The 26,246-nt window shown below is 45.5% G+C and overlaps 1 protein-coding gene across 1 annotated transcript in view; it reads right to left on the reverse strand.

The window, feature by feature from the left end:
* Positions 1–8,706: 8,706 nt before the first annotated feature.
* LOC149460810 (uncharacterized) overlaps positions 8,707–26,246 on the reverse strand; it is a 94,741-nt gene continuing 77,201 nt past the window's right edge. The window contains exons 2-7 of the mRNA XM_089679253.1: positions 10,413–10,541; positions 9,995–10,214; positions 9,655–9,878; positions 9,359–9,589; positions 9,077–9,283; positions 8,707–8,960 (exon numbers count right to left, since the gene is read on the reverse strand). Of these exons, the coding sequence (XP_089535379.1) occupies positions 8,808–8,960; positions 9,077–9,283; positions 9,359–9,589; positions 9,655–9,878; positions 9,995–10,214; positions 10,413–10,508 (1,131 nt within the window). The 5' untranslated portion in view covers positions 10,509–10,541 and the 3' untranslated portion in view covers positions 8,707–8,807. The remainder of the gene's footprint in view (positions 8,961–9,076; positions 9,284–9,358; positions 9,590–9,654; positions 9,879–9,994; positions 10,215–10,412; positions 10,542–26,246) is intronic.

Consider the following 26,246-nt stretch of genomic DNA (forward strand, 5'->3'; position numbering starts at 1 on the left):
TATTGTCTGGCAGATTGCAGACTTTCTCTGACTTGCTCCAGTCGCAGGATAACTCTTGGTAAAAGTTTTATTTCTTTTTTTATTCCCTTTTATTTTATAGTCAATAGCCAATTGTGTGTCTTCTGGTATTTCTTGTATTTTCTGTAACTTTTTATACTTTGTACATATTTTATGCACTGCCCACTTTTGGGATATTAAATCATAAATTAATAAGTGACTTCTGGGTACTTAAGCTCGGGCTCATATCTCCGGAGATTGGATTGTATCGTATTTCAGTGTCTTTATATGCTTCGTCAAGTTCATTACCTATCTGTATGCAATTGCATTGCATGTTGGCAGATTGCATGCAGATTGTAAAGGTAATAGATCTGCCAGATGGAGATCTGTGTGTGTGTGGTGACCCAGCAGGCCAGTCTGTGGATAAAACTGTTGGGTGGTGGAAAGCTACCGAGTGTGGTGTGTCTGGTGAGGGGGTGTGTGGACAGTGGAAGAGTGATTAACACCGGGGTTCTAGCTTGTAGGATAACTGGAGGAATCCTAGGAGGTTGTGCCGATTGCTAGGCTGCTCCTCAACCCTTAGAGTGCAACAGATTGTATATTAGATTTGTATCTGCCTGTGTGCGGTTGGCCAGCTGGATTGGAGTGGAGTCTCCCTCTAGTGGTGGCCAGAGGTAGTGCGGGCTGTGAAAGTATATCACGGCCGATCTTATATACATATATATTCAAAGTAAGTCCCCCTTATTCCTTCTTTACCCCAAGTCACGGCTGCACGTGCACGCCTCAGTTAGCTAGTCGCTGTGGGCGTGTGGGTTGGATCTATGACAATCAGTTGCCCATGTAGGCGTTCTTTCATCAACAGTCAAACCAAAATACCAAGCCACCTAGCTCCCTTGTCTGCAGCAACACCGCTCTTCTTACCAGCCCCTTTGACTGTGTTGTCTAGTTTTACCTGTTCACTTGGCTTTTTTAGACTTTAGTTGCAGTGCCCTGCTGCAAAGCCCAATCCCAGCTTCTGGATAGGGGTTCTCCTAACACCCCAATAGGAGCCCTCCTCTGTGAACCCTCCATATGGCACATCAACTGTCATGTGCACCCCACTGTCACACATGGAACCTTCCTTCAATCACACTAAAAATTTTATGGCCAGACTATCCCAGTCTATACTGTCTGTGCTCCAGTCTCCAATCCATCTGCCCAAGGAGACCCAGGCGGACGGAGTGGATTGGCAGTAGACAACTTGCACAAGTCATTTTTAATCACATCAGATAATATGTGGTCTACCATTTGAGTGGATTACCCATTCTGTTCCACCAGAGCAGTGTCAAAGCTATTCTGGACAACTGCTGGCTTTGACACCCAAAGCCCTTGAGAGGTTTCCAGGGATAGGTCTGTAGCACTGCCTCTGGTTGTTATGGGAGATATCCCACTTTCACCATCAACATTAACAGTAATACATTTTTCACCATCATCCTCAGCATTCCTGACTTGCACAGTCTTAGCCCATTACCAGAATATCTGCGAGAAACACCCTCACCTGTCTGGGCTCCTGAGAGGTCTCCAGGGACACCTCTGTTGCATCCGTTATGGTTACTAGAGGCAATGGCACATATACCTTAGTGGTCACCCCTGACATATCTGCCTCAGCACTCTGCTGACTGTTCTGTTTCATGCACAGGATCTGCGGGTTCTGGTAGATCACAAGCTTAATCATGGCAGCAATGCCAAGCTGCGGGTTCTAAAGCGAGCAAAATCCTCTCTTGTATTAGGAGAGGTATAGACTCCAGAGTGAGAGATATCATTCCCCCTCCCCCCGGTACAAATCATTAGTAAGACCTCATCTGGAATATACAGTTCAGTTTTGGACTCCAATTCACATAAAGAGCATTGGGGAACTGGAGAAAGTACAGAGAAGGGCAACCAAACTGATACGAGGCATGGAGGAGATCAGCTATGAGGAAAGATTAGAGGAACTGAATTTATGCTCTACTGAGGAGATTAAGGGGGGATATGATCACCATGTATAATACATAAGGGGGGATATGATCTCCATGTATAATACATAAGGGGGGATATGATCTCCATGTATAATACATAAGGGGGATATGATCACCATGTATAATACATAAGGGGGGGATATGATCTCCATGTATAATACATAAGGGGGGATAAGATCACCATGTATAATACATAAGGGGGATATGATCTCCATGTATAATACATAAGGGGGGATAAGATCACCATGTATAATACATAAGGGGGGATATGATCTCCATGTATAATACATAAGGGGGGATATGATCTCCATGTATAATACATAAGGGGGGATATGATCACCATGTATAATACATAAGGAAGGATATGATCTCCATGTATAATACATAAGGGGGGATATGATCTCCATGTATAATACATAAGGGGGGATATGATCTCCATGTATAATACATAAGGGGGGGATATGATCTCCATGTATAATACATAAGGGGGGATAAGATCACCATGTATAATACATAAGGGGGGATATGATCTCCATGTATAATACATAGGGGGGATATGATCACCATGTATAATACATAAGGGGGGGATATGATCTCCATGTATAATACATAAGGGGGGATAAGATCACCATGTATAATACATAAGGGGGGATATGATCTCCATGTATAATACATAGGGGGGGTATGATCACCATGTATAATACATAAGGGGGGATATGATCTCCATGTATAATACATAAGGGGGATATGATCTCCATGTATAATACATAAGGGGGATATGATCTCCATGTATAATACATAAGGGGGGATATGATCACCATGTATAATACATAAGGGGGGATATGATCTCCATGTATAATACATAAGGGGGATACGATCTCCATGTATAATACATAAGGGGGGATACGATCTCCATATATAATACATAAGGGGGGATATGATCACCATGTATAATACATAAGGGGGGATATGATCTCCATGTATAATACATAAGGGGGATATGATCACCATGTATAATACATAAGGGGGGGATATGATCTCCATGTATAATACATAAGAGGGGGATATGATCTCCATGTATAATACATAAGGGGGGATATGATCTCCATGTATAATACATAAGGGGGGATATGATCTCCATGTATAATACATAAGGGGGGATATGATCACCATGTATAATACATAAGGAAGGATATGATCTCCATGTATAATACATAAGGGGGGATATGATCTCCATGTATAATACATAAGGGGGATATGATCTCCATGTATAATACATAAGGGGGATATGATCACCATGTATAATACATAAGGGGGGGATATGATCTCCATGTATAATACATAAGGGGGGATATGATCACCATGTATAATACATAAGGGGGGATATGATCTCCATGTATAATACATAAGGGGGATACGATCTCCATGTATAATACATAAGGGGGGATACGATCTCCATATATAATACATAAGGGGGGATACGATCTCCATATATAATACATAAGGGGGGATATGATCTCCATGTATAATACATAAGGGGGATATGATCTCCATGTATAATACATAAGGGGGATATGATCACCATGTATAATACATAAGGGGGGGATATGATCTCCATGTATAATACATAAGGGGGGATATGATCACCATGTATAATACATAAGGGGGGATATGATCTCCATGTATAATACATAAGGGGGATACGATCTCCATGTATAATACATAAGGGGGGATACGATCTCCATATATAATACATAAGGGGGGATACGATCTCCATATATAATACATAAGGGGGGATATGATCTCCATGTATAATACATAAGGGGGGATATGATCTCCATGTATAATACATAAGGGGGATATGATCACCATGTATAATACATAAGGGGGGATATGATCACCATGTATAATACATAAGGGGGGATATGATCTCCATGTATAATACATAAGGGGGGATATGATCTCCATGTATAATACATAAGGGGGATATGATCTCCATGTATAATACATAAGGGGGGATATGATCTCCATGTATAATACATAAGGGGGGATATGATCTCCATGTATAATACATAAGGGGGAATATGATCACCATGTATAATACATAAGGGGGGATATGATATCCATGTATAAATACATCAGTGGTTCATATAGTGAACTCAGTGTAGAGCTATCCCCCCTGAGGTCATCACAGAGGACAAGGGGGCACTCTTTACCTCTGGAGGAAAAGAAATGTAATCTTCAAACACGGAAAGGTTTCTTCACAGTGAGAGCTGTGAAAATGTGGAATAGACTCCCTCAAGAGTTGGTTGTGGCCAGCTCAGTGGATTGCTGTGGTAAAGTCCTGAATTCTTTCTTGGATACACAGAATATAACTGGATATAACTGTCACGGTGTGACAGATGCTGCCCGCTCCCCCCATGGCCCACCTTCATCCCCCCCATCCACCTCTCATCCTGTCGTTGCCCTTTGAAGCCAGGCCACCCAGGATAAGAGGTGCGACTCCCGTCACCTCTGTCACTTATCTTCCCCCATCCACCTCAGCTGGATAGAGGAAGATAGTTCCCCACAGTGAGGTTCACACCTCTCCACTTAAGTTCCCGTGCTTGCTGACACCGACAGACAAAGGCTGCGCTCTCGAGAGCACGGCCCATGTCAAGGGGGCGTGCCTCATTGCTAACTTTCGTTTTGGACTCCCCCTGTGTCCCCAACAGGCCTGTTGCCTGTTCCCCTTTGTTTTTAAGTATTGCCCCTCTTCGTATTTTTATTTATTTATCCATTAAAGCATTGTTTCTTTGTCAGGGTGGGTGTTATGGGGAGATTTCAAGGTTTGTCACTGAGATGCTGTGCTGCACCTATGTTTTATTTATTCTCTGGCATTTGGTGCATTGAGGTTGTCAGCGTGGGTATATAATAGCGATACTGGGCTCCGGTAACATGGCCGCCAGCATTATTAGTGCTGGGAGGAGAAACGGTTACCGTAGAGATTGGGAACAGAGTGGTATAAAAGGAGTGAGCTGCGCACCGATAGCGATACCCCGAGGAAGTCACGAGGTTGGTGATGTAACGTGTAGGTACGCCGTGATGCAGCTTCCGGTGCACTGTGACGTACTTCCGGCAACAGATGCCATTTTGAGGAACCTGAAAGTCCCCAATTTTTCATGCAGTATATGTTAGGGAATCCGGGTATGACCAGAAATGTGTGGACTGACACAGGGAAGTAGCAGGCTTCAGGAACACAGGCGTAGTCAGGGCTGGAGAGGTGGAATGGTCAGGCGGGCCGTAAGGTACTGTCAGGCACCGCCCGGCGGGATCTCTAGTGACCCACAGAATAGGATTCCCCAGGGCACGGAGTCTAAGCCTCAGTCTGCCTTTTCACCAGAGCCCCTGATGGTGGGGATGGACTTGGCGCAGGACTGAGACCAGGTCGCGGCCCCTGAGTGCACCCAACTGTGGTAGAGGGGTCCGCCGAGGGTATGTACCAGGGGAAAGCCTGATGTAAAGGGGCTGGCAGGTTTGGACAGTAGTGCCTGGATCCGTGTGGGATGGATGGATCGTCTGGGTAGCGTCAGGCGTAGTCAGGCAGGCCAGGTCAGCGACGTGCGGGCAGTGAGGTATCGGAGGAGCAGGCAGAGAATAGTCAGGGTCACAAGCCGGGTTCAGTAACTCACAGGCAGCGCGGTACAGAGGATCAGGCAGAAGGATGGTCAGGCAAGCCAGTGGTTCAACAGGAGACAGTCAGCAGAGGTCAGGATCAAAGCAGGGTCAGCAACTAGGCAGGAACACAGGATACCAGGTACAGGGGCTCATGGGAAACATACACCATGGCACTGACTGCAGGTCTGGCCATTCCTTAAATACACTTCCTGCAATCAGCTTCAGGTGATGGCCGATTGCAGGAGTGAGCTTCTGGTTGCTGAGAGCACCTGCTGGCCAGCCATGGTACTGCAGCCCACAAGGCAGGTGAATCCCACCACCATTGCTGAGTTCATTCCTGACAGTACCCCCCCCCCCTCAAGGAGCGGCCTCAGGACGCTCCAAACAGCCCTAAGTGAGCAAAATGTTCCACCGCCTGGGTCAGGTAACTGGCTGAATATCCTACTGCCGGAGTCAACCGGTTAGCTGGGTTTCCTGCTGGTAGACTTCTCTGTGTGTAGGAAAACCCAGGAAGGCAGGTTACTGGACACAGGTTCTCCAGGAGCAGGCTGGGAACCAGTTATTGGCCAGTTTAGCTGGACATCAGAGGCTGGCATGTCAGGCTGGGCAGCGGACAGAGGCACATCAGGCTTTCCTCGGTACATACCCTCGGCGGACCCCTCTACCACAGTTGGGTGCACTCAGGGGCCATGACCTGGTCTCAGTCCTGTGCCAAGTCCATCCCCACCATCAGGGGCTCTGGTGAAAAGGCAGACTGGGGCTTAGACTCTGTGCCCTGAGGAATCCTGGTCTGTGGGTCACTAGAGATCCCGCCGGGCGGTGCCTGACAGTACCTTACGGGTGCCTGACCATTCCACCTCTCCAGCCCTGACTACGCCTGTGTTCCTGAAGCCTGCTACTTCCCTGTGTCAGTCCACACATTTCTGGTCATACCCGGATCCCTAACAGAACACCAAGGCCCTGACTGCAGGTCTGGCCATTCCTTTAATACACTTCCTGCAATCAGCTTCAGGTGATGGCCAATTGCAGGAGTGAGCTTCTGGTTGCTGAGAGCACCCACTGGCCAGCCCTGGTACTGCAGCCCACAAGGCAGGTGAGTCCCACCACCATTGCTGAGTCCATTCCTGACAGTATACTTAGACATGAGTGATCTGCTGTTGCTGTTACGATTCTAATGTGAGCGGGCATTTTTATTTGGTTTAAATAAAATACTTATCACCTACTACACTATGGAAGTTTTTTCTCTCACCCTGTGGGGTGTGAGATATTTGTAACAGAAAACCTTCCTGTGAAGCCTGTTTTTCATGTGGAGATGAACCACAAGTCCCAGAATCACCTGCCACAGTTGGAGTAGGATCCAGGGAGATCCTGAAAGTCAAGTGGCCCGTTGGGTCGCAGAAGGGAGGTGAGGAGGCAATCTAGCCATTTGAGGATCCGAGTGTGCTGACACATTCACAGCCACCTTCATCACTATATGTTTCATGGTTTTTGAAGCACAAAGTTTATGGACATTGTCCTGGATTTATGTTCTGTTTGATCCCGTTGGTTCACTATATCACTCAGTACCCTAATTAGGGGTTCTTCTGATCCATCATATAGCTGTCACATGATTTTTAGTTGTTGCATTATTCACAGTATGTAGAGCACTAAGTTGTGGCATTTATCACTGTATATAGAGCACTAAGATTTGGTCACGAGGTATTTTATACCATTTATATATTTTTGTGGCACGGTATATACTGTGTATATTTATTGGTTGGGGGGTTTGTGGGGGGATTAGAGCGCTGCACTATAGTTGTTTGTATTATTGATGACTGTTTAAGGTATCAGTGAGTGTCAGCCGCTGTATTGTGCAGGTCACTTCCATTAGCAGGAGGATTGTTTATCATTGCTATACAAGTACCTGAAATACACAAATACAATAAATCAGGACCCCGCACACCTGTATACACAGGACAGGCTGCATCATCTGGTAAAATCCGGACACAAGATTGAAAGTTCTGATCTAGAACAACAGAATCCAGGGAAAACCGAGCTTTCTCTGTTTGGAAATGATCATCCAGAATCTCACATTAACCCTCAAGGTGAATCCTGTGTCATATCCTCCTCCATCTTCACAGTGACAGGGTCTTCCTGTGTCATAGTTTATATATAGCAGTGGGGGGAGGGTAGAGAACAGAAGGCAGGCTTATGGAATGTACAACATATTGTATAACATTCAACAGTTAGGACTATATAGTATCAGTATAATATAATGTATATAGTGCAGGGGTCAGGAGTATGTAATGTACAACATAGAGTATATAGTGCAGGGGTCAGGAGTATGTAATGTACAATATAGTGTATACAGTGCAGGGGTCAGGAGTATGTAATGTACAATATAGCGTATACAGTGCAGGGGTCAGGAGTATGTAATGTACAATGTAGAGTATAAAGTGCAGGGGTCAGGAGTATGTAATGTACAATATAGCGTATACAGTACAGGGGTCAGGAGTATGTAATGTACAACATAGAGTATATAGTGCAGGGGTCAAGAGTATGTAATGTACAACATAGAGTATATAGTGCAGGGGTCAGGAGTATATAATGTACAACATAGAGTATATAGTGCAGGGGTCCGGAATATGTAATGTACAAAACAGGGTATATAGCGTAAAGGTCAGGAATTATATTTGTATTCAGCGATCAGTGGAAGCTTAAATGTTTACTGTAGACAAGTTGCAGAGGTCCCACACCGCTGCCTCCCATCTCCTGAGACTGCACTCAGTGACTTGGGTCTGAGACTATACAGACATATCCCACAGATAAAAGAGCAAGTAACCCTGAGAGAATTGTTCTGTCAGAGATCTTACTAGACCCGGGCATGTGGACAAAGATACAAGACTCACACCCCAGGTGCCTAGGTGTAGTAACGTCTATGGTGAAAATCAACATTTTGCTGCCAGCTGAACCCCAGAATCTCCATAAATCCAGTCTAGATACATAAATTGAGTCTGCAGCACAGAGAAGGAAGATTATCCGAGAGAAATCCAGGAATACAGGACAGGGAACACAGCTCAGGAAAGTGACCAGGGGATTACAGGCTGATATCACCCAGTCCCTGCCCTACTCTGGACCAATCAGTGAGCAGTATGGGTGGAGGAATGGATTTAGTGTTCATGACCCACCTGTGCTGATCTCTGTAGGAGTGTCCTCCTCTATAAATGTCCCCGTTATTCCATCCTCCTCCATAGACTGCTGATCATCCCTCACATACGCCTCTTCTTCTTCTGCTTTAATATCAAATTCTATATCAATTGGATCTCCACTCTAAATCAAGAAAGTGAGAAAAAATATCATCGGTAGAATAAAAGCTCACAAAAAAAAAAAAAAAAATCACACATCATCTCCACAAGTCTATGTATTAGATGCTCTGTCCCACCAACCTTGTAATGATGAGGGATGGTGTGACCTTCCTGTGTGGAATCCCGGGAATACAGAGGACAGAGACATCTCTCTGGTGGGTTCCTGGTATTAGGTGGCTCCATCATATCCTTGTGTCCTTCTGAAAACTCCTCCATCACTCCATACTCCTCATCCTCCTCTTTATACTCTTCTTTAATAATGACATTATCATTCCCGAGGATTCCACTCTGAATATATAATAAAACATTCATTGTAACAAACAAGCTGTGTATAAATTATACCAGTGATTGTTCTTCATCTACCTGATGATGGTGAGGGATGGTGTGACCTTCCTGTGTGGAATCCCGGGAATACAGAGGATGAGGACATCTCTGTGGTGGGTTCCTGTAGCTGGATGACTCCGCCATGGTGTCCTGGTACAGATCTTTATCTTCTTTTGAAAACTCTGACTCCTCCATCACGCCATACTCCTCCTCATCCTCCTCTTTTATCTCTTCTTTAGCCTCAACTTTAGGATCTCTCAGGTTTCCACTCTGAATATATAATAAAAATGACATCAATGGTAACAATGCAGATAATGTACAGATCCTAATGATACTATCAGTGATTGTTCCTCATCTACCTGATGATGGTGAGGGATGGTGTGACCTTCCTGTGTGGAATCCCGGGAATACAGAGGACGGGGACATCTCTCTGGTGGGTTCCCATGACTGGATCCATCTACCTGATGATGATGAGGGATGGTGTGACCTTCCTGTGTGGAATCCCAGGAATAGAGAGGACGGGGACATCTCTCTGGTGGGTTCCCATGACTGGATCCATCTGTAGGAAACACACACACTGACTGAATCCATTGTTTCTATGTGTTTATCAGATGATGGGGGATCTAGGTGGATCCTCCGTACTGCTCTCTCCTTTACAATAAAGTCTCCTCTTACCCGGTGATGTGAGGGGCGGCTGATTGTCCATCATGACGTCCTTGTAGAGATCCTTGTGTCCTTCTAAATTCCTGGCACCGCTCACCTCTCCTGTCAGCAGCTCCATCATCTTCTTGGTGACTTCTAGAATCTTCTGCATGTTGTGTCTCTCAGGGTTTAGGGAGTCACATGGAGGCACTGTGATGGTCATATGATCACCTGACTTCAGAAGAGGAAATCTCTGTATTGAGGAACCAATAGGAATATCATGTTAGAATCCCAGAATCCTCCTCACCTCTCCAGTCAGGTCTGTGTTTTATTAATAGAGATAAGAGTGATGTCATGTGACCTCCCAGAATCCTCCCCACCTCTCAGGTCAGGTCTGTGTTTTATTAATAGAGATGAGAGTGATGTCGTGACCTCCCAGAATCCTCCTCACCTCTCCGGTCAGCAGGTAGATGATCTCCAGGGTGAGGTTTAGTATCTTCTCAGTCATGTGACTCCGGTCCTCCTCCATCCTCATTGGTGCCATCATGTGATCTATACAGGTCTCCTTGTAGACGGATAACTTTGGGAAATGAAAGTAAGAATGATTTGGATGGTATTGGTCACACAATAATAGGATGTGGATGTGAGGGGGGAATAGGAGGGTTACTGGACATATAAGATCTCTGCCCTACTGGAACACATTTAGTCTGGACTGTTTAGTGTTTTATACAAGGCCCTCTCGGCCTGACAGATTAGAAATGTTCTTTTCTCTGTTGGGTTTGTTTGGTCTCTGAACTGGTTTTGATTAATTTTAGATCTGCAGACAAGGAATGATAAATACGATCCTTCCTATGACTTGTTTGCTGTGAGGTCATCATGATGTCCAGGAAGGGGAACTTGCTGGCTCTTGGCTGGAGTTGCAGGCAAATCAGGATAATTGGCAGAACTCCGGCTGCAGAGCTCCAATCTCCAGCAGCCTGCTGACTGACAGGAGTGATGTCACTGTCACTCTCTGCAGTAAGGGAAGGGATTGGATTGGCTAGCAGGAGGATGGTGCTGGTGGAGTAGAAATCTGTGGGAGAGGAATCTGTCCTCTTCTTTCTGATAGCAGTCCAGTATGGCTAAGAGGGGGACAGGGGGGGGGGGGTTGCTCTCTTGGTCTATTTTGTGTCCAGCAACCTAATTCTTGACCAGTTAGATGAGGAGGTGAAGGCTTCCCCTCACTTGCTGGCCAGAGTTCTTTGGGGAGGTCAGAAAAGTAAGTGCAGGTGAAGGTGGGAGGACTATCAGAGACCAACAGTCCCTATAAACCCTAAAGCCCTCTTTTACTTTTGAGCCTTGCAGTCTGACTACCACTCGGGCTCCACAACCCTTCAGCCCCACTAATTTCTCAGAGGTGTTCAGTCGTATTACTTTGTAAAAGGCCCCAGAGTCCTTCAGCTTCAATACCGCCTCAGAGACCCCTCAGCTCCTCTACTTCCCTCAGACCCCTCAGTATATTTCTCTCTCTGACACCAATGATGGAACATATTCTTCATGGCCGGCTGGGGAATGTTTCCTTCCTCCTGAGCAGCAATGTAAGGGGCTCTATGCTCCATACTCCTGACCCCGGCACTCCATCATTGTGTTGGCTGCATAGTGTAATGATTGCCCATTGGCTGCCTGTGTAGTGTCATCATTGCCCTTTGTAGGCCATGTATGGTCAGGATGGTCCTTGTCTTGTCTATTTATTGTCAGTGCTGTTTGTTTAGAGGACCATATTACTAGAATTTATCTCCACAATGAGGAGAATGTTCCGGCCCCGGAAGTGGGGGAATGTTCTGCCCCTGAAGGGGTTAATCTGGGTTCCCACACTATATATGTGTGTATCATCATCTGCTGGAGATAAAAGATGTCACAGTGACTATGGAGGAAGAGGACGGACATGACGGGGGGGTTACTGGGTGTAAATAAAACATAACATCTTATTACCTCCTCTGCTGCCACTTCCACTGTCTCTTCTCTACGTCGTTTGTACCTGACATCACTTCCTGTCTGTATACCATAGACTTCCTGTCTGGGTAGAAGTGAGATCACCATCTTGTGGAGCTCAGAGGAACTGCAGCCTGAGAAACTTCTCTTAGTGTGATCACAGCCTTGCCATTGCTTCCAGATGATGGACAGTCCCAGGATTTAGTCTCCTGTCCCATCATGTCCTCATTCCAAGACATTATGCAGAGCGGCAGTGAGGTGATGACGGCTGGAACACTCTCGGGGTTCCATCACCAGGCACTGCAATGATACCAGACTGTTGGGAGCCATGATCTCCTCTCTGACAGTGAAAGTAGAACTCCGACATCAGCAGAGAGGCAGCGGGAGGGTGGGATCAGGTAAGTACCACCACTGACCACCAATGCTGGGCTGGGGATACCCTTTATTCTCACTGACACCAACAATGGACTTATTTTATCTCACTGACACCAAAAATGGGACTTACTTTATCTTATTGACACCAATGATGGAGCTTATTTTATCTCACTAACACCATTGATGGGAACCTATTTTACCTCACTAACACCAAAAATGGTGCTTATGTTACCTAATTAACACCAAGGAGGTTTATTTTATCTCATTGACACTGATGATGTGGCTTTTTTATCTCACTGACACCAATGAAGGGACTTATTTTATTTCACTGACTCCAACGATGGGACTTATTCTATCTCACTGACACCAATGAAGGGACCTATTTTATTTCACTGACTGCAACGATGGGACTTATTCTATTTCATTGACACCAATGAAGGGACTTATTTTATTTCACTGACTGCAACGATGGGACTTATTCTATCTCACTGACACCAATGAAGGGGCTTGTTTTTTTTTTCACTGACTCCAACGATGGGACTTATTCTATTTCATTGACACCAATGAAGGGACTTATTTTATTTCACTGACTGCAACGATGGGACTTATTCTATCTCACTGACACCAATGAAGGGGCTTGTTTTATTTCACTGACTCCAATGATGGGACTTATTCTATCTCACTGACACCAATGAAGGGACCTATTTTTTTTTTCACTGACTCCAACGATGGGACTTATTCTATTTCATTGACACCAATGAAGGGACTTATTTTATTTCACTGACTGCAACGATGGGACTTATTCTATCTCACTGACACCAATGAAGGGCCTTGTTTTTATTTAATTTACACCAATGATGGGACTTATTTTATTTCACTGACACCAATTATGGGACTTATTTTGCCCCACAGATGCCAACAATAGAACTTATTTTATCTTTCTGACACCAGCAATTGTTTTTTTTTTTACATCTCATCAGTGATGGATGTCAAGGAAATCATGCGGATGGGAGGAGATTGAGAGAGGATGGGGAGGATCAAGGGAGAATGGGGGGAGGATGAGGGAGGATCAAGGGAGAATGGGGGGAGGATGAGGGAGGATCAAGGGAGAATGGAGGGAGGATGAGGGAGGATCAAGGGAGAATGGAGGGAGGATCAAGGGAGAATGGAGGGAGGATGAGGGAAGATCAAGGGAGAATGGAGGGAGGATCAAGGGAGAATGGAGGGAGGATGAGGGAAGATCAAGGGAGAATGGAGGAAAGATGGGGGAGGATCAAGGGAGAATGGAGGGAGGATCAAGGGAGAATGGTGGGAGGATGGGGGAGGATCAGGGAGGATCAAGGGAGAATGGAGGGAGGATAAGGGAGAATGGAGGGAGGATGAGGGAGGATCAAGGGAGAATGGAGGGAGGATAAGGGAGGATCAAGGGAGAATGGAGGGAGGATAAGGGAGGATCAAGGGAGAATGGAGGGAGGATAAGGGAGGATCAAGGGAGAATGGAGGGAGGATAAGGGAGGATCAAGGGAGAATGGAGGGAGGATGAGGGAAGATCAAGGGAGAATGGAGGAAAGATGGGGGAGGATCAAGGGAGAATGGAGGGAGGATGGGGGAGGATCAGGGAGGATCAAGGGAGAATGGAGGGAGGATAAGGGAGGATCAAGGGAGAATGGAGGGAGGATCAAGGGAGAATGGAGGGAGGATAAGGGAGGATCAAGGGAGAATGGAGGGAGGATGTGGGAGGATCAGGGGAGAATGGAGGGAGGATGGGGGAGGATCAAGGGAGAATGAAGGGAGGATCAAGGGAGAATGGAGGGAGGATCAAGGGAGAATAGAGGAAGGATTGGGGGAGGATCAAGGGAGAATGGAGGGAGGATGAGGGAGGATCAAGGGATAATGGAGGGAGGATCAAGAGAGAATGGAGGGAGGATGAGGGAGGATCAAGGGAGAATGGAGGGAGGATCAGGGGAGAATGGAGGGAGGATGAGGGAGAATGGAGGGAGGATGGGGGAGAATTGAGGGAGGATGGGGGAGGATCAAGGGAGAATGGAGGGAGGATCAAGGGAGAATAGAGGGAGGATCAGGGGAGAATGGAGGGAGGATGAGGGAGGATCAGGGGAGAATGGAGGGAGGATGAGGGAGAATGGAGGGAGGATGGGGGAGGATCAGGGAGGATCGAGGGAGGATGGGGGAGGATCAAGGGAGAATAGAGGGAGGATCAGGGGAGAATGGAGGGAGGATCAAGGGAGAATGGAGGGAGGATCAAGGGAGAATGGAGGGAGGATGTGGGAGGATCAGGGGAGAATGGAGGGAGGATCAAGGGAGAATGGAGGGAGGATCAAGGGAGAATGGAGGGAGGATGAGGGAGGATCAAGGGAGAATGGAGGGAGGATCAGGGGAGAATGGAGGGAGGATGGGGGAGGATCAGGGGAAAATGGAGGGAGGATCAAGGGAGAATGGAGGAAGGATGAGGGAGGATCAGGGGAGAATGGAGGGAGGATAAGGGAGGATCAAGGGAGAATGGAGGGAGGATCAAAGGAAAATGGAGGGAGGATGGGGGAGGATCAAGGGAGGATGGGGGAATATCAAGGGAGAATGGAGGGAGGATGAGGGAGGATAAAGGGAGAATGGAGAATACTCAGCAGCAGGCGGCTTGCAGGGACACTCAGCAGCAGGCGGCTTGCAGGGACACTCAGCAGCAGGCGGCTTGCAGGGACACTCAGCAGTAGGTGGCTTGCAGGGACACTCACGGCAGGCGGCTTGCAGGGACACTCAGCAGCAGGCGACTTGCAGGGACACTCGGCAGCAGGTGGGCTTGCAGGGACAGTCGGCAGCAGGCGGCTTGCAGGGACACTCAGCGGTAGGTGGCTTGCAGGGACACTCACGGCAGGCGGCTTGCAGGGACACTCAGCAGCAGGCGGCTTGCAGGGACACTCAGCAGTAGGTGGCTTGCAGGGACACTCAGCAGCAGGCGGCTTGCAGGGACACTCAGCAGTAGGTGGCTTGCAGGGACACTCACGGCAGGCAGCTTGCAGGGACACTCGGCAGCAGGTGGGCTTGCAGGGACACTCGGCAGCAGGTGGGCTTGCAGGGACACTCGGCAGCAGGCGGGCTTGCAGGGACACTCGGCAGCAGGGGGACTTGCAGGGGCACTGGGCAGCAGGCAGGCTTGCAGGGTCTGGCAGGGCCTTTGATGTACGGTCTGGCTGCAACTCAGACCTCTCACAGCGCTCTGTCACACGAGCAGGGAATGATCAGGGCACACAGCAGAAGGCAGCTCTGGCAGGCAGGAGGTCCGGGCATTCAGCAGAGGAAGTCTAGGCAGATAGGCACCAACTCCTCACGGGTCTTCAGAGAGCTGTGTGTATTGGCCACAGCTTCAACACTACACAGGCAATATAGGACCACAAGTCCCAGTAGTGCACAAAACACAGTACAGTTCAATGCATCTCCAAGTTAGGGCTCAGACAGGAGTGGCTCTGAGATCCTGACTCAAACTCTCCTATTCATAAAGAGACAATATGGCCCTTTCAATTGACCAAGCCCCAAATGCCTGGTGCACACTTCTGGCCTTTCACATCCACACAACACCATGCTGTCTGCGCTCCCTGCTGAGATCAATCCCATTTCCCACCCCCTGCGGGGAACAGGAACTCCAAATTTTAAACAAAGCAGACAAGCTAACTGTTTGGTCACAAACAAAACAACACAAAAATAAAATAATTTTTCTGCTGTCCGCCACACTTCCTGATATAATTTACACTGCGGGCGGCTCGGGCCTTCTACCGCGACCCCCCCCCACCCATATAATTCCTGGACTTTCTTGTCCTGGGAGCCTGAGACCACAACTGGCGGCTTCAGGAGGCCAAGAGGGAGGAGACTGGTGAACATCCATTCCCTGGTCTCCTCTGCACTGAATGAAGCCGGCAGTCCTCAGCTCTGAGTGTTTCCCGTTTCTGAGCCGTCCTTCCCCGGATGATCCAGCCAAGGAAGCATCTAAGCGAGTGCTATCTGTGCATTTGCGGGTAGAGGAGACACTAAAGAGGAAACAAGTTAAAAAAATAAAACTGCTAATAATTTTTTTTTTAATTAAAGGTTTTCCCTGCAAATGCACATTCAGGGTGTATGTGTATGTAAACCGCGATTGCACCACACATGTGAGGTGTCACCACAAATGTCGCAGCGAGAGGCATAATTCCACCACCACAGATCACAGTTGTCTCTAAACTGATGAGCAGTAAAGGCCTTTAAGGAGCCACCTATGGAGATTTTCAGGTACCGTAGCTTTTTGCAATATCACGGGAGCACACAGTTTTAAGACTTGACATACAAAGAAAATAGGAATGCGCTGTATATTACTAAATTTGTGCAAAAAAGTCCATATTAATAAGAAAAAGTCTATAAAATTGGTGCAAAATAAATAATTCCTTTTCTTTATCCCCGAGCATGGTTCTATGATCATGAATGAAGGAGACGAGTCTTATAAAGGTTCCTGGATACTGGCTTAATGCTTAATGCTGCAGAGTATTGCTCCCAAGTTTGAATAGCTGGATTTATTTTTACCATCGCTCCCAGAGCAACTGCGCTTTTGCTGGTTTTTATTAATCAGCATATGGCTCTGGTGAGCCTATTTATTTCTTCTGGTGGTGGATTATGAGCACGAATTATTAATTTTGCACCAATTTTATAGACTTTTTCTTATTAATATGGACTTTTTTGCACAAATTTAGTAATATACAGCACATTCCTATTTTCTTTGTTTGTATACTACCTTGTTAAGGGTTCAGGTTTGCTGCATTTTATATTCATATATTTTTCCATTTTTTGTGGATTTGTGTTTATGTGATTGTTTTTATTTGGCGCTTTTTCTTTCTTTTTGATTAAGACTTGACATGTTTGGTATCTATTAACTCATACACAACCTCATCTTTTAAATTTTGCCACATAATTGTGTGTGTGTACTAAAATTCATTTTATTAAATTTTTTCCTGAAAATATGCGTTGGATAAACAGTTGCAGAGGCTCAACAGCCCAACAATCTCTCCCTAACAAATAGTGTAGCTGTAGGGAAAAGGAAGCAGTAAGCGGAGGTGTCCATGACTGACAGCGGATCTGGTGGAGTGGGTAGAGACACTGACAAGCAGTGGGAGGGGCTTGAGGAGTGAGGGAGGATTGCAGAGGAGATGATGAGGTCCTCAAAAAGGCATGGATGAGCAGACGGCTGGTGGGTGGTGAGATTTACAATGAGAACATGTGTATGGCTGAGCTGAAGTTTTTCCACTGTTTCAGCTGCTTCTCTACCTCTCTGCTTTCTATTAAGATGATCAGCGCTGCCTGTGCAGAACACTGATCGGCATGAATGAGCAGACAGTTGGTATGTGGAGCTTTACCAAGCTGTTTTATCCATTTAACTATCACTCATCTCCGCCTCTTTGCTTGCTACAATCATTGTCAAGGCTGTCAGATATATAATCTAAATAGAATCATGGTCGGCTTGATTGACTCCATCTTTCCTGCCATGGTAAATTCTGCTGCAATGCAAGACAACACTTCTACTCTGGCAAGGGGACTGTTATCTAGCAACCAATCAATGAGCAGTAAGGATGTGCAGTAACCTCTAGCAACCAATCAGTGAGTGGTAAGGATATGCAGTCACCTCTAGGAATCAAACTGTGAGCGGTAAGGATGTGCAGTAACTTCTAGCAACCAGTGAGTGGTAAGGATGTGCAGTAACCTCTAGCAATCAGTGAGTGGTAAGGATGTGCAGTAACCTCTAGAAATCAGTAAGCGGTAAGGATGTGCAGTAACCTCTAGCAATCAGTGAGCGGTAAGGATGTGCAGTAACATCTAGCAACCAGTGAGCGGTAAGGATGTGCAGTAACCTCTAGCAATCAGTGAGTGGTAAGGATGTGCAGTAACCTCTAGAAATCAGTAAGCGGTAAGGATGTGCTGTAACCTCTAGCAATCAGTGAGCGGTAAGGATGTGCCATAACTTCTAGCAACCAGTGAGCGGTAAGGATGTGCAGTAACCTGTAGAAACCAGTGAGCTCTAAGGATGTGCAGTAACCTGTAGCAATCAGTGAGTAATAAGGATTTGCAGTAACCTCTAGCAACCAATCAGTGAGCAGTAAGGATGTGCAGTAACCTCTAGCAACCAATTAGTGAGCAGTAAGGATGTGCAGAAACCTCTAGCAAACAATCAGTGAGCAATAATGATATCCTGTAACCTCTAGCAACTAATCAGTGGGCAGTAAAGTATCCTGTAACCTCTACCAACCAGTCAGTGAGGGGTAATGATATGCTACAACCTCTGGCAACCAACCGCAATAGCTACCTGATCTGTTGTATTAAACTGATTTTGAATCTAGGTGCTATTTATTTTATGTCTCACAGCAAGTGAAGAGCGAAACTGAAAGAAAGGTGTTGTTAGGAAAATGTTTTCCGAGGGTACAAATATGATTTAAGATGGCCCTGAACATTTGTGCAAATATAGTGCAACATATCAAATTGCAACTACTATCTTTTATTCTACAAGGCCTCTGATTTCAGAAAATGTAGAATGTTCTTAGGGGTTTAAGTCATTCTATACTCAAAACATTTTACGTGTTAGCAAAAATGAAAACATTTCTCTGGAGCTGAAGTGGTTAAATAAATTAGACATTTGTATTGTTTCACTTTCTTTGTCAAATGTTTTATTGAAACGCTGAATAATATAAACAGCTGATCGCCCGTGCAGGGGTGCCATGTAATAGACAACCAATGAGTAATTAAGCAGGCAATGATCAAACATTTGAAAAACATTATTAGCAATATAGAGCCGCCCTGAGGCCAAAGCTCTATCACGGCTTTCATGGTTCAGGAACAATGCCCGAGTGATCAATCAGTATGTACTAGCAAAAAAAAAAAAAAAGAACAATAGCGTTTAAGTTAACCGGAGGAAAGAGGTAGACAAGGATCCAGAGAACGAAAGAGAGAAAAGAGAAGAGAAATTGACAATCAGAAAACAAGAAGAAGGAAAAAAGAAGTTTTTCTCTCTCATGCCTGAAAAATCTGCGAAGCTAGAGTCCCCAAACACAAACAGGCCCGTAACTGGGCAGTGAAATAAAGCCGCTTTCATGTCCTTCGGAATGGAAATATGCAAAATGGACTACAGTAGGCCAAAAACTCTGGACCAGAACCCAACTAGACGAGGACATGACCACCAAATGTGAAGTACATCCCCACACATTCCACAGCCATGGAAGCATCTGTCCCAAAAGTTAGGATTGGCGCATGCAATGCAAGCAGGCACCCAATACCAACGCAATAAAACTTTATGTCATCGTATTGAAAGAGCAACGGGATTGTCACGTACCTGATAGAAGTCTGAATTGACGAGGTCAGCCTGTCTTCTATCTCCAACCCAGGCCCCACTGAAATTGAAACAGATGGTGCCGAGGGACAGGAGGAACACGAGTGCCTGCGGATATTGATTGTGGACATGCGGCTGGTGATGTAACTTCGGTAAATCAGACAGGGCATCCAGTCAGGAACAGAGGAGATGCCGAAACGGCCAGCTGACGTTAAGGAAGCACTCCCCTGGAACTGCAAGCTCTGGGTACATGGCTTGCCGGAACTTCTGATAAGCGTGAGACCGAAACACACCGTGACAACCGGAGCTGATGTAATGACAGCCAGGACAATCACTCGGCAGGACTGTTGAGCCAAATTGGAAGCGTAGTCAGTGTAATAACCAGGGTCAGCAACGAGTAGGTGATGAGGTACCGGAACATCAGACAGGGACAAGGTCAGGAGGAAGCCAGGATCAGAAACCGATGAGCAGATGCATAAACAGGATCCAAGAGCAGGTCAATGGCAAGCCGGGTCAGTAACGGATACACACAGAATACAGCAGAAAACAGAAAGTAGCTGAAGACCAGTCAGCACTGACAGAGAGTAAGAGCTTCCTTTAAATAGTCTGCCTGGTGCCAGAAACAGTGGGCACGCTCCCACGTGTGTGCACCCGTATGCGTGCATTTTTGCGCGCATGCGCAAGCCTATGCTCATTTCTATTAGCCAGTTGCCGTACAGGAATTCCCTTACAGGGATATAATCAACCATGCTTTACTCCATTCAGCTGGGTCCATAGATGCTCCCAAGTCCCTCTCCCAATGTGAAATGTAAGACAGAGGGGAAGAAGAAGCAGAATTAAATGCAGAGTAGAGAAAGTGCCTGGGGACCCCGGAGACGTCCGACAGAGATGTTCCAATGCCAATGACCTATAAGGGAACTCAGAGGTCCATCTAAGAGAAGATACCCAATAGCGCAGCTGAAGGTAACGATAAAATTCAGTCCGAGGGGCCTGATACGCTTCCTGTAATGAAACGTTCGTGAAGAAAGGAAATGGCGAACTTGAGTAAAACCGTGGTCGGACCACCATTTAAAGGTGGTCGGCTGGTCCAGACCAGGGGGGAAAAAAGGCTTATTAAACAAGGACATTAGGGGTAGGTATGGAGACATGAGGCCACCTGAAGACCTAATAGAGTCACAAAGCTTCAAATTATGTAACATAAGAGGGCTTAGCATAGTGGGGCTGAGTTTATGAGGGAGCCACAGTAGGGTCTTGACTTTGATCGGCGCACAATTAGGGAATTGAAAGACTCCAAACCGGGATATCCGATGTCCAAACAATAAGGTAAGTGGGGCTGAGCCGCTTGGTAATATTTAACGATATTCAGAACCCCTAAGCCCCCTTTAAGTCTATGAGAAAACATAGTAAAACGCGAGATCCTCAGTCGCTTAAAGGTCCAAATAAAAGAAAGAATCTTATTTTGTAATAGACGCAGAACAAAGGAGAGGACAGGAACAGGCAACGTACAAAAAAAATAGAGGATTTTAGGAAGTATGGTCATTTTTATGGCATGTATACAACCAATCCAGGAGAGTGAAGGGAACTGCTATGACTGCAGAAGGGAAGTAATAGTACGCAAAAGGGGGTAGTAGTTAAAGGAGAAGAGGTAGGAAAAGGATGCGGTTAGTTTAATTCCCAAATGATCAATAGAAGAGGACGTCCAATGATAAGGAAAATATTGTTGGAGATGTAGAACCAAAAAAGAAGACAGAGATGTGGGTTGATCTGTAGACCAGAGATAGCGGAAAAACGGGAAAGCAAGTATTGCAAGTTCGGTAAGGAAGTCAAAGGATTTGTCAAGGTTAGAAGCGCATCAGCTGTAAAAAAGATTCACTTTATATTGATGGCCCGCATAAGGGATTCCAGTAATACTATCATCTGAGCACAAAGCGATCGCTAAAGGTTCAAGGCCAAAACAAATAAAACAGGAAACAAAGGGAAACCCTGCCTAGTGCCTCGTAGGATTGGAAAAGGATCTGGCAGTAAATTGGCATATTTCACACAGGCAGACGAGGAAGAATAAAGGGCCGTGATCCAAGATAAGATATGATCACCAAAACCCCAGCGTTGCAAAACATAGCACGGGTAATCCCAGGACAGAGTCAAAAGCCTTGTATATATCAAGTGATAAAAAAAATCCTGGGATTTTCTGACTATTCAAAATGTGTATCAGATCGATCACTTTCCTCACATTATCCCCCGCCTGCCAGCCCGGAACAAACCCCACCTGGTCTCTATGTATCAACTGCCGAAGATATCGGTTTATACGGACACTCAAAATCTTCTCTAGAAGCTTCACATCTTCATTTAGTAAAGAAATTGGACGAAAATCACGGGGGTCTGAACTATCTTTTGAGGATTTGGGAATCATAGTAATATGGGCTCTCAAGGCTTTAGGGGAGGGCACCGAACCAGATTTCAATTCGTTAAAGTAAGCTGCTAAATGGGGAGCCAAAATCGATGCGAAAACCGGAAAAAACATCCAGGCCTGGAGCTTTGGGAGAACAGATCAACTTGATAGCCTGAAGAACTTCAAAGACGGATATATCAGCCTGCAAAAAATCTTTAGCTGAATCAAAGTCAGGAGATTAAGGTCCTGGAAAAAACGTTCAGTGAGGACAGTCTAGAAAGGAGATGGTTTATCATATAAAGAGGACAAGAATTTGACAAATGACGCTACAACCTTAGTAGGGTATGAAGTCGGTTGGCCTGCAGGAGAAAGCACTCGAAAAGGTTTATAGAGATGATGGCGGCAATTTAACCTGCTGGCCAACATCGGGCCCGGATTGTTTGCACAAGTAAAATATTTATGTTTAGACCATCTCAAAGCTTTCTCGGCCTGTTCAACAAGTCAAGATCCGTGGCCAAAGCATCTATATGTTGCCGATTACGAATTGAGGGGTTAACTTTCCAAAGGGCGTCAGCTTCAAAGAGACGTTGCATTGACTCCCGAAGTTTATATTCCTTGGCACGCTTCTTAGCCAAAGCAATCTGTATTAAATGACCACGGAGGGTAACTTTACGCAGATGAAACTGAGCCAACATTATCAGTAAAATAAGCTGTTAAGCGGCTTTGAATTTCAGTCTGTGAATCTTGAGATGTGAGAAGATTCATTAAGTTTCCAGTGAAAGGGGAGTCAGACAAGACCGGAAAGAGTGAAAAGAAAAAATTCAGGATTGTGGTCCGACCACAGGGAAGCCGGAATGGTGAATCTACTAACTATGGAAAGAAGTCTTAAGGGAATGATCACATGGTTGATTCTATATTGGCTCTTATGAGGATGCGAGTAGAAAGTATATTCACGACCCCGGGGGTGGAATTCCCTCCATGCATCAAACAAACCATGAGAATCAAGCAAGGTTCGCATTTGGGCTTCTAAGTTTGGGTCATGGGTGGGTTTTGAACCTGGAGCGTAAATTTGGTCCACAGAAGAATCAAGAGTTAGATTCGAGTCTCCCATAAGTAAGAGCATACCTCCGGCGTGTTGAGACACTATCCGGAAAATATGAGAAAAGAATTTGGTTTCAAAACAGTTGGGTGCATAGTAAGTCACAAGGTTCAACTCTTTATCATTAAGGAGACCCCTCAGAAGCAGATATCTACCAGTTGGATCCGCTATTTCCTTTGTACATGAAAACTGAAGGCCACGGCGGAACACAATGAGAACCCCTCTTTGTTTCTCTGAGGCCGAAGACAGAAAAAAGGTAGGGTAGCGATGTGAGAGGAACCTGGGAGATGAGGCCGTGGAGAACCTAGTCTCCTGTGAAAAAACTATATCAACCTGGCTGGATTTGAGATGGTGGAAAACCTTCGTCCATTTAATGGGAGAGTTAAAGAATTGAATTTTATGTGATAAAATCTTCAATTTACTGTTAGCCATAGTACCAAGAATAATGGGAGATCATCCTAGAGTCCCATGTGCAGCAAACAAGGCCTACAAGCCTGGGTCCAGTCTGATAATATGGCATCTGGCCCGTGGGAGAAAAAGAAGAGAGAAAAAAATAAAGCACAAGAATAGAGAACAGAAAGAACAGCCATAAGAAAAAGGTAGAAAAAGAAGATGACAAACATTGCCACTCAAAGAGTGGATTACATCCTGACATGCGGGATGCTCACGGTGGGTAGCTCAACCACCGGGCACATGGTGAATATATTAACAATATAATATGTACAGTTGTGTTCAAAATAATAGCAGTGTGTTGAAAAAAGTGAATAAAGCTGAAAATCCTTCTAATAGCTTTTATTTCCATCCACACAAATGCATTGGAAACACTACACATTCTATTCCAAATCAAAACGTGAAGAAAAATAGATCAAATTTGTGTTGTTCCTCTAAAAAAATTGAAGAAAAGTGAATATTAGACGGTTCAAAAAAATCGCAGTGTTTGTATTCTTCTTTACAAACTCAAACATTCACTATATAAACTGAAAATGTTTGAAGATTTTGCTTTCCTTTGAATGACTTCATGAATATTTGGTTGTAGTCGCACTGTTTCTGAAAACTGCTGTACATCTGTGTTGCATGGAGTCACCCAACTTCTGGCCCCTGTGATCAGGTATTCCAGCCCAGGATGATTGGACTACATTCCACAGTTCTTCTCTATTTCTTGGTTTTGCCTCAGAAACTGCATTTTTGATGTCACCCCACAAGTTTTCTATTGGATTAAGATCCAGGGATTGGGCTGGCCTCTCCATAACGTCAATCTTGTCGGTCTGGAACCAAGATGTTGCACGTTTAGTGGTGTGTTTGGGGTCGTTGTCTTGTTGGAACACCCATTTCAAGGGCATTTCCTCTTCAGCATAAGGCAGCATGACCTCTTCAAGTATTCTGATGTATTCAAACTGATCCATGATCCCTGGTATGTGATAAATAGGCCCAACACCGTAGTATGAGAAACATCCCCATATCATGATGCTTGCACCACCATGCTTCACTGTCTTCACAGTGTACTGTGGCTTGAATTCAGTGTTTGGGGGTCGTCTGACAAACTGTCTCCGGCCACTAGACCCAAAAAGAACAATCTTACTTTCATCAGTCAACAAAATGTTCCGCCATTTCTCTTTAGGCCGGTCAATGTGCTCTTTGGCAGATTGTAACCTCTTCAGCACACGTCTTTTTCCCAACAGTGGGACTTTGTGGGGGCTTCTTGCAGATAGCTTGGCTTCACATATGCGTCTTCTAATTGTAACAGTCCTCACAGGGAACGTCACACCTTCTTTCATCTTCCTGGAGCTGATTGTTGGCTGAGTCCGCGCCATTTTGGCTATTCTTCTATCCATTCCAATGGTAGTTTTTCACTTTCTTCCACGTCTTTCAGGTTTTGGTTGCCATTTTAAAGCATTTTCAATCATTTTAGCTGAGCAGCCTATCATTTTCTGCACTTCTTTATATGTTTTCCCCTCTCCAATCAACTTTTTAATCAAGGTACGCTGTTCTTCTGAACAATGTCTGGAACGACCCATTTTCCTCAGAATTTCAGAGAGAAATGCACTGTAACCAGCATGTACAACATTTGCTGCCTTCCTTCCTTAAATAAGGGCAATAATTGCCATCTGTTTTTCAAAGAATGAATGACCTCACTAATAGAACTCCACACTGCTAATATTTTGAACATGCCCCTTTCAATGAGTGATTCAATTACACAGAATCAGCAGCATGCATGTCATGACTGTTGGGTCTGTTGGATTTCTATTACTCTACTACACCTGCTAGTAAATTATTTGCCATGTAGAAATATCATTTCTATCAAAAACAGTGATTGATCCGGTTAGTGATGTCTGACTGCTATTATTTTGAACACAACTGTATATGCAATAGTGATAGCATCGACGACCTGGGGGTCCCCAAGGGGAACAGGTACCCTGAGGGGCAAAGATCCAAACCTCAAATGAAAGACAGGGGAAGGGGCAATGGAGAGGGCCACACCCGAGGGATAAGGGCCTTCCCATCGACCAACCCATATTACAACAGCAGCAAATCAACAATACAATACACAGTATGCAACAAAAAAGATCTATACGATCCCGAAAAACCTCACAGTCAAAGGAAAGATCAAACCCTAGGCTATAAAAGGGGGTGGAGCAAAGGAAAAAAAAAGGGGAAAAGCACAACAATGGGCCAAAAAACAATTCAGAAAGAACAATTGCTGACAGGACCCAGAGGGCTCAAGATTAGAATAGTAATCGGGGAGGCCAGAGGGTCTTCAGTAGTACACCAGTGCAGCAGAAGCAAGCCCAGTTAAGGGTCAGCTGAAAAAAATTAAACAATAGGACAGTCTAGTTCAGCATGGGTCTGACCTGGTGGAGCTCGTCATAGACGACGTGTGAGGTAAGGGCCTCTTATGGTTCTTGGCCTTCTCCCAAACCCTCTCCAGGAGTTTGGGCGGTGACCATCCAGGAGATGCGCAGGTGGCGGATGTGCTGTATCTGTGGCGGAAAGCAAGAGGAGGCCCTCCAACACTTCTTTGGCCTCATCTGGGGTGTGTAGAACATGAGTGCAGCCTAAATAGGAAGATTCTTTGAAGGGGAAACCCAACTGATAGAGAATCTGA

The sequence above is a fragment of the Staurois parvus genome, unplaced genomic scaffold (assembly GCF_062004578.1).
Source record: "Staurois parvus isolate SC_StPar_1 unplaced genomic scaffold, SC_StPar_1.0 ptg000221l, whole genome shotgun sequence".
NCBI classification, from domain to species: Eukaryota; Metazoa; Chordata; class Amphibia; order Anura; family Ranidae; genus Staurois; species Staurois parvus.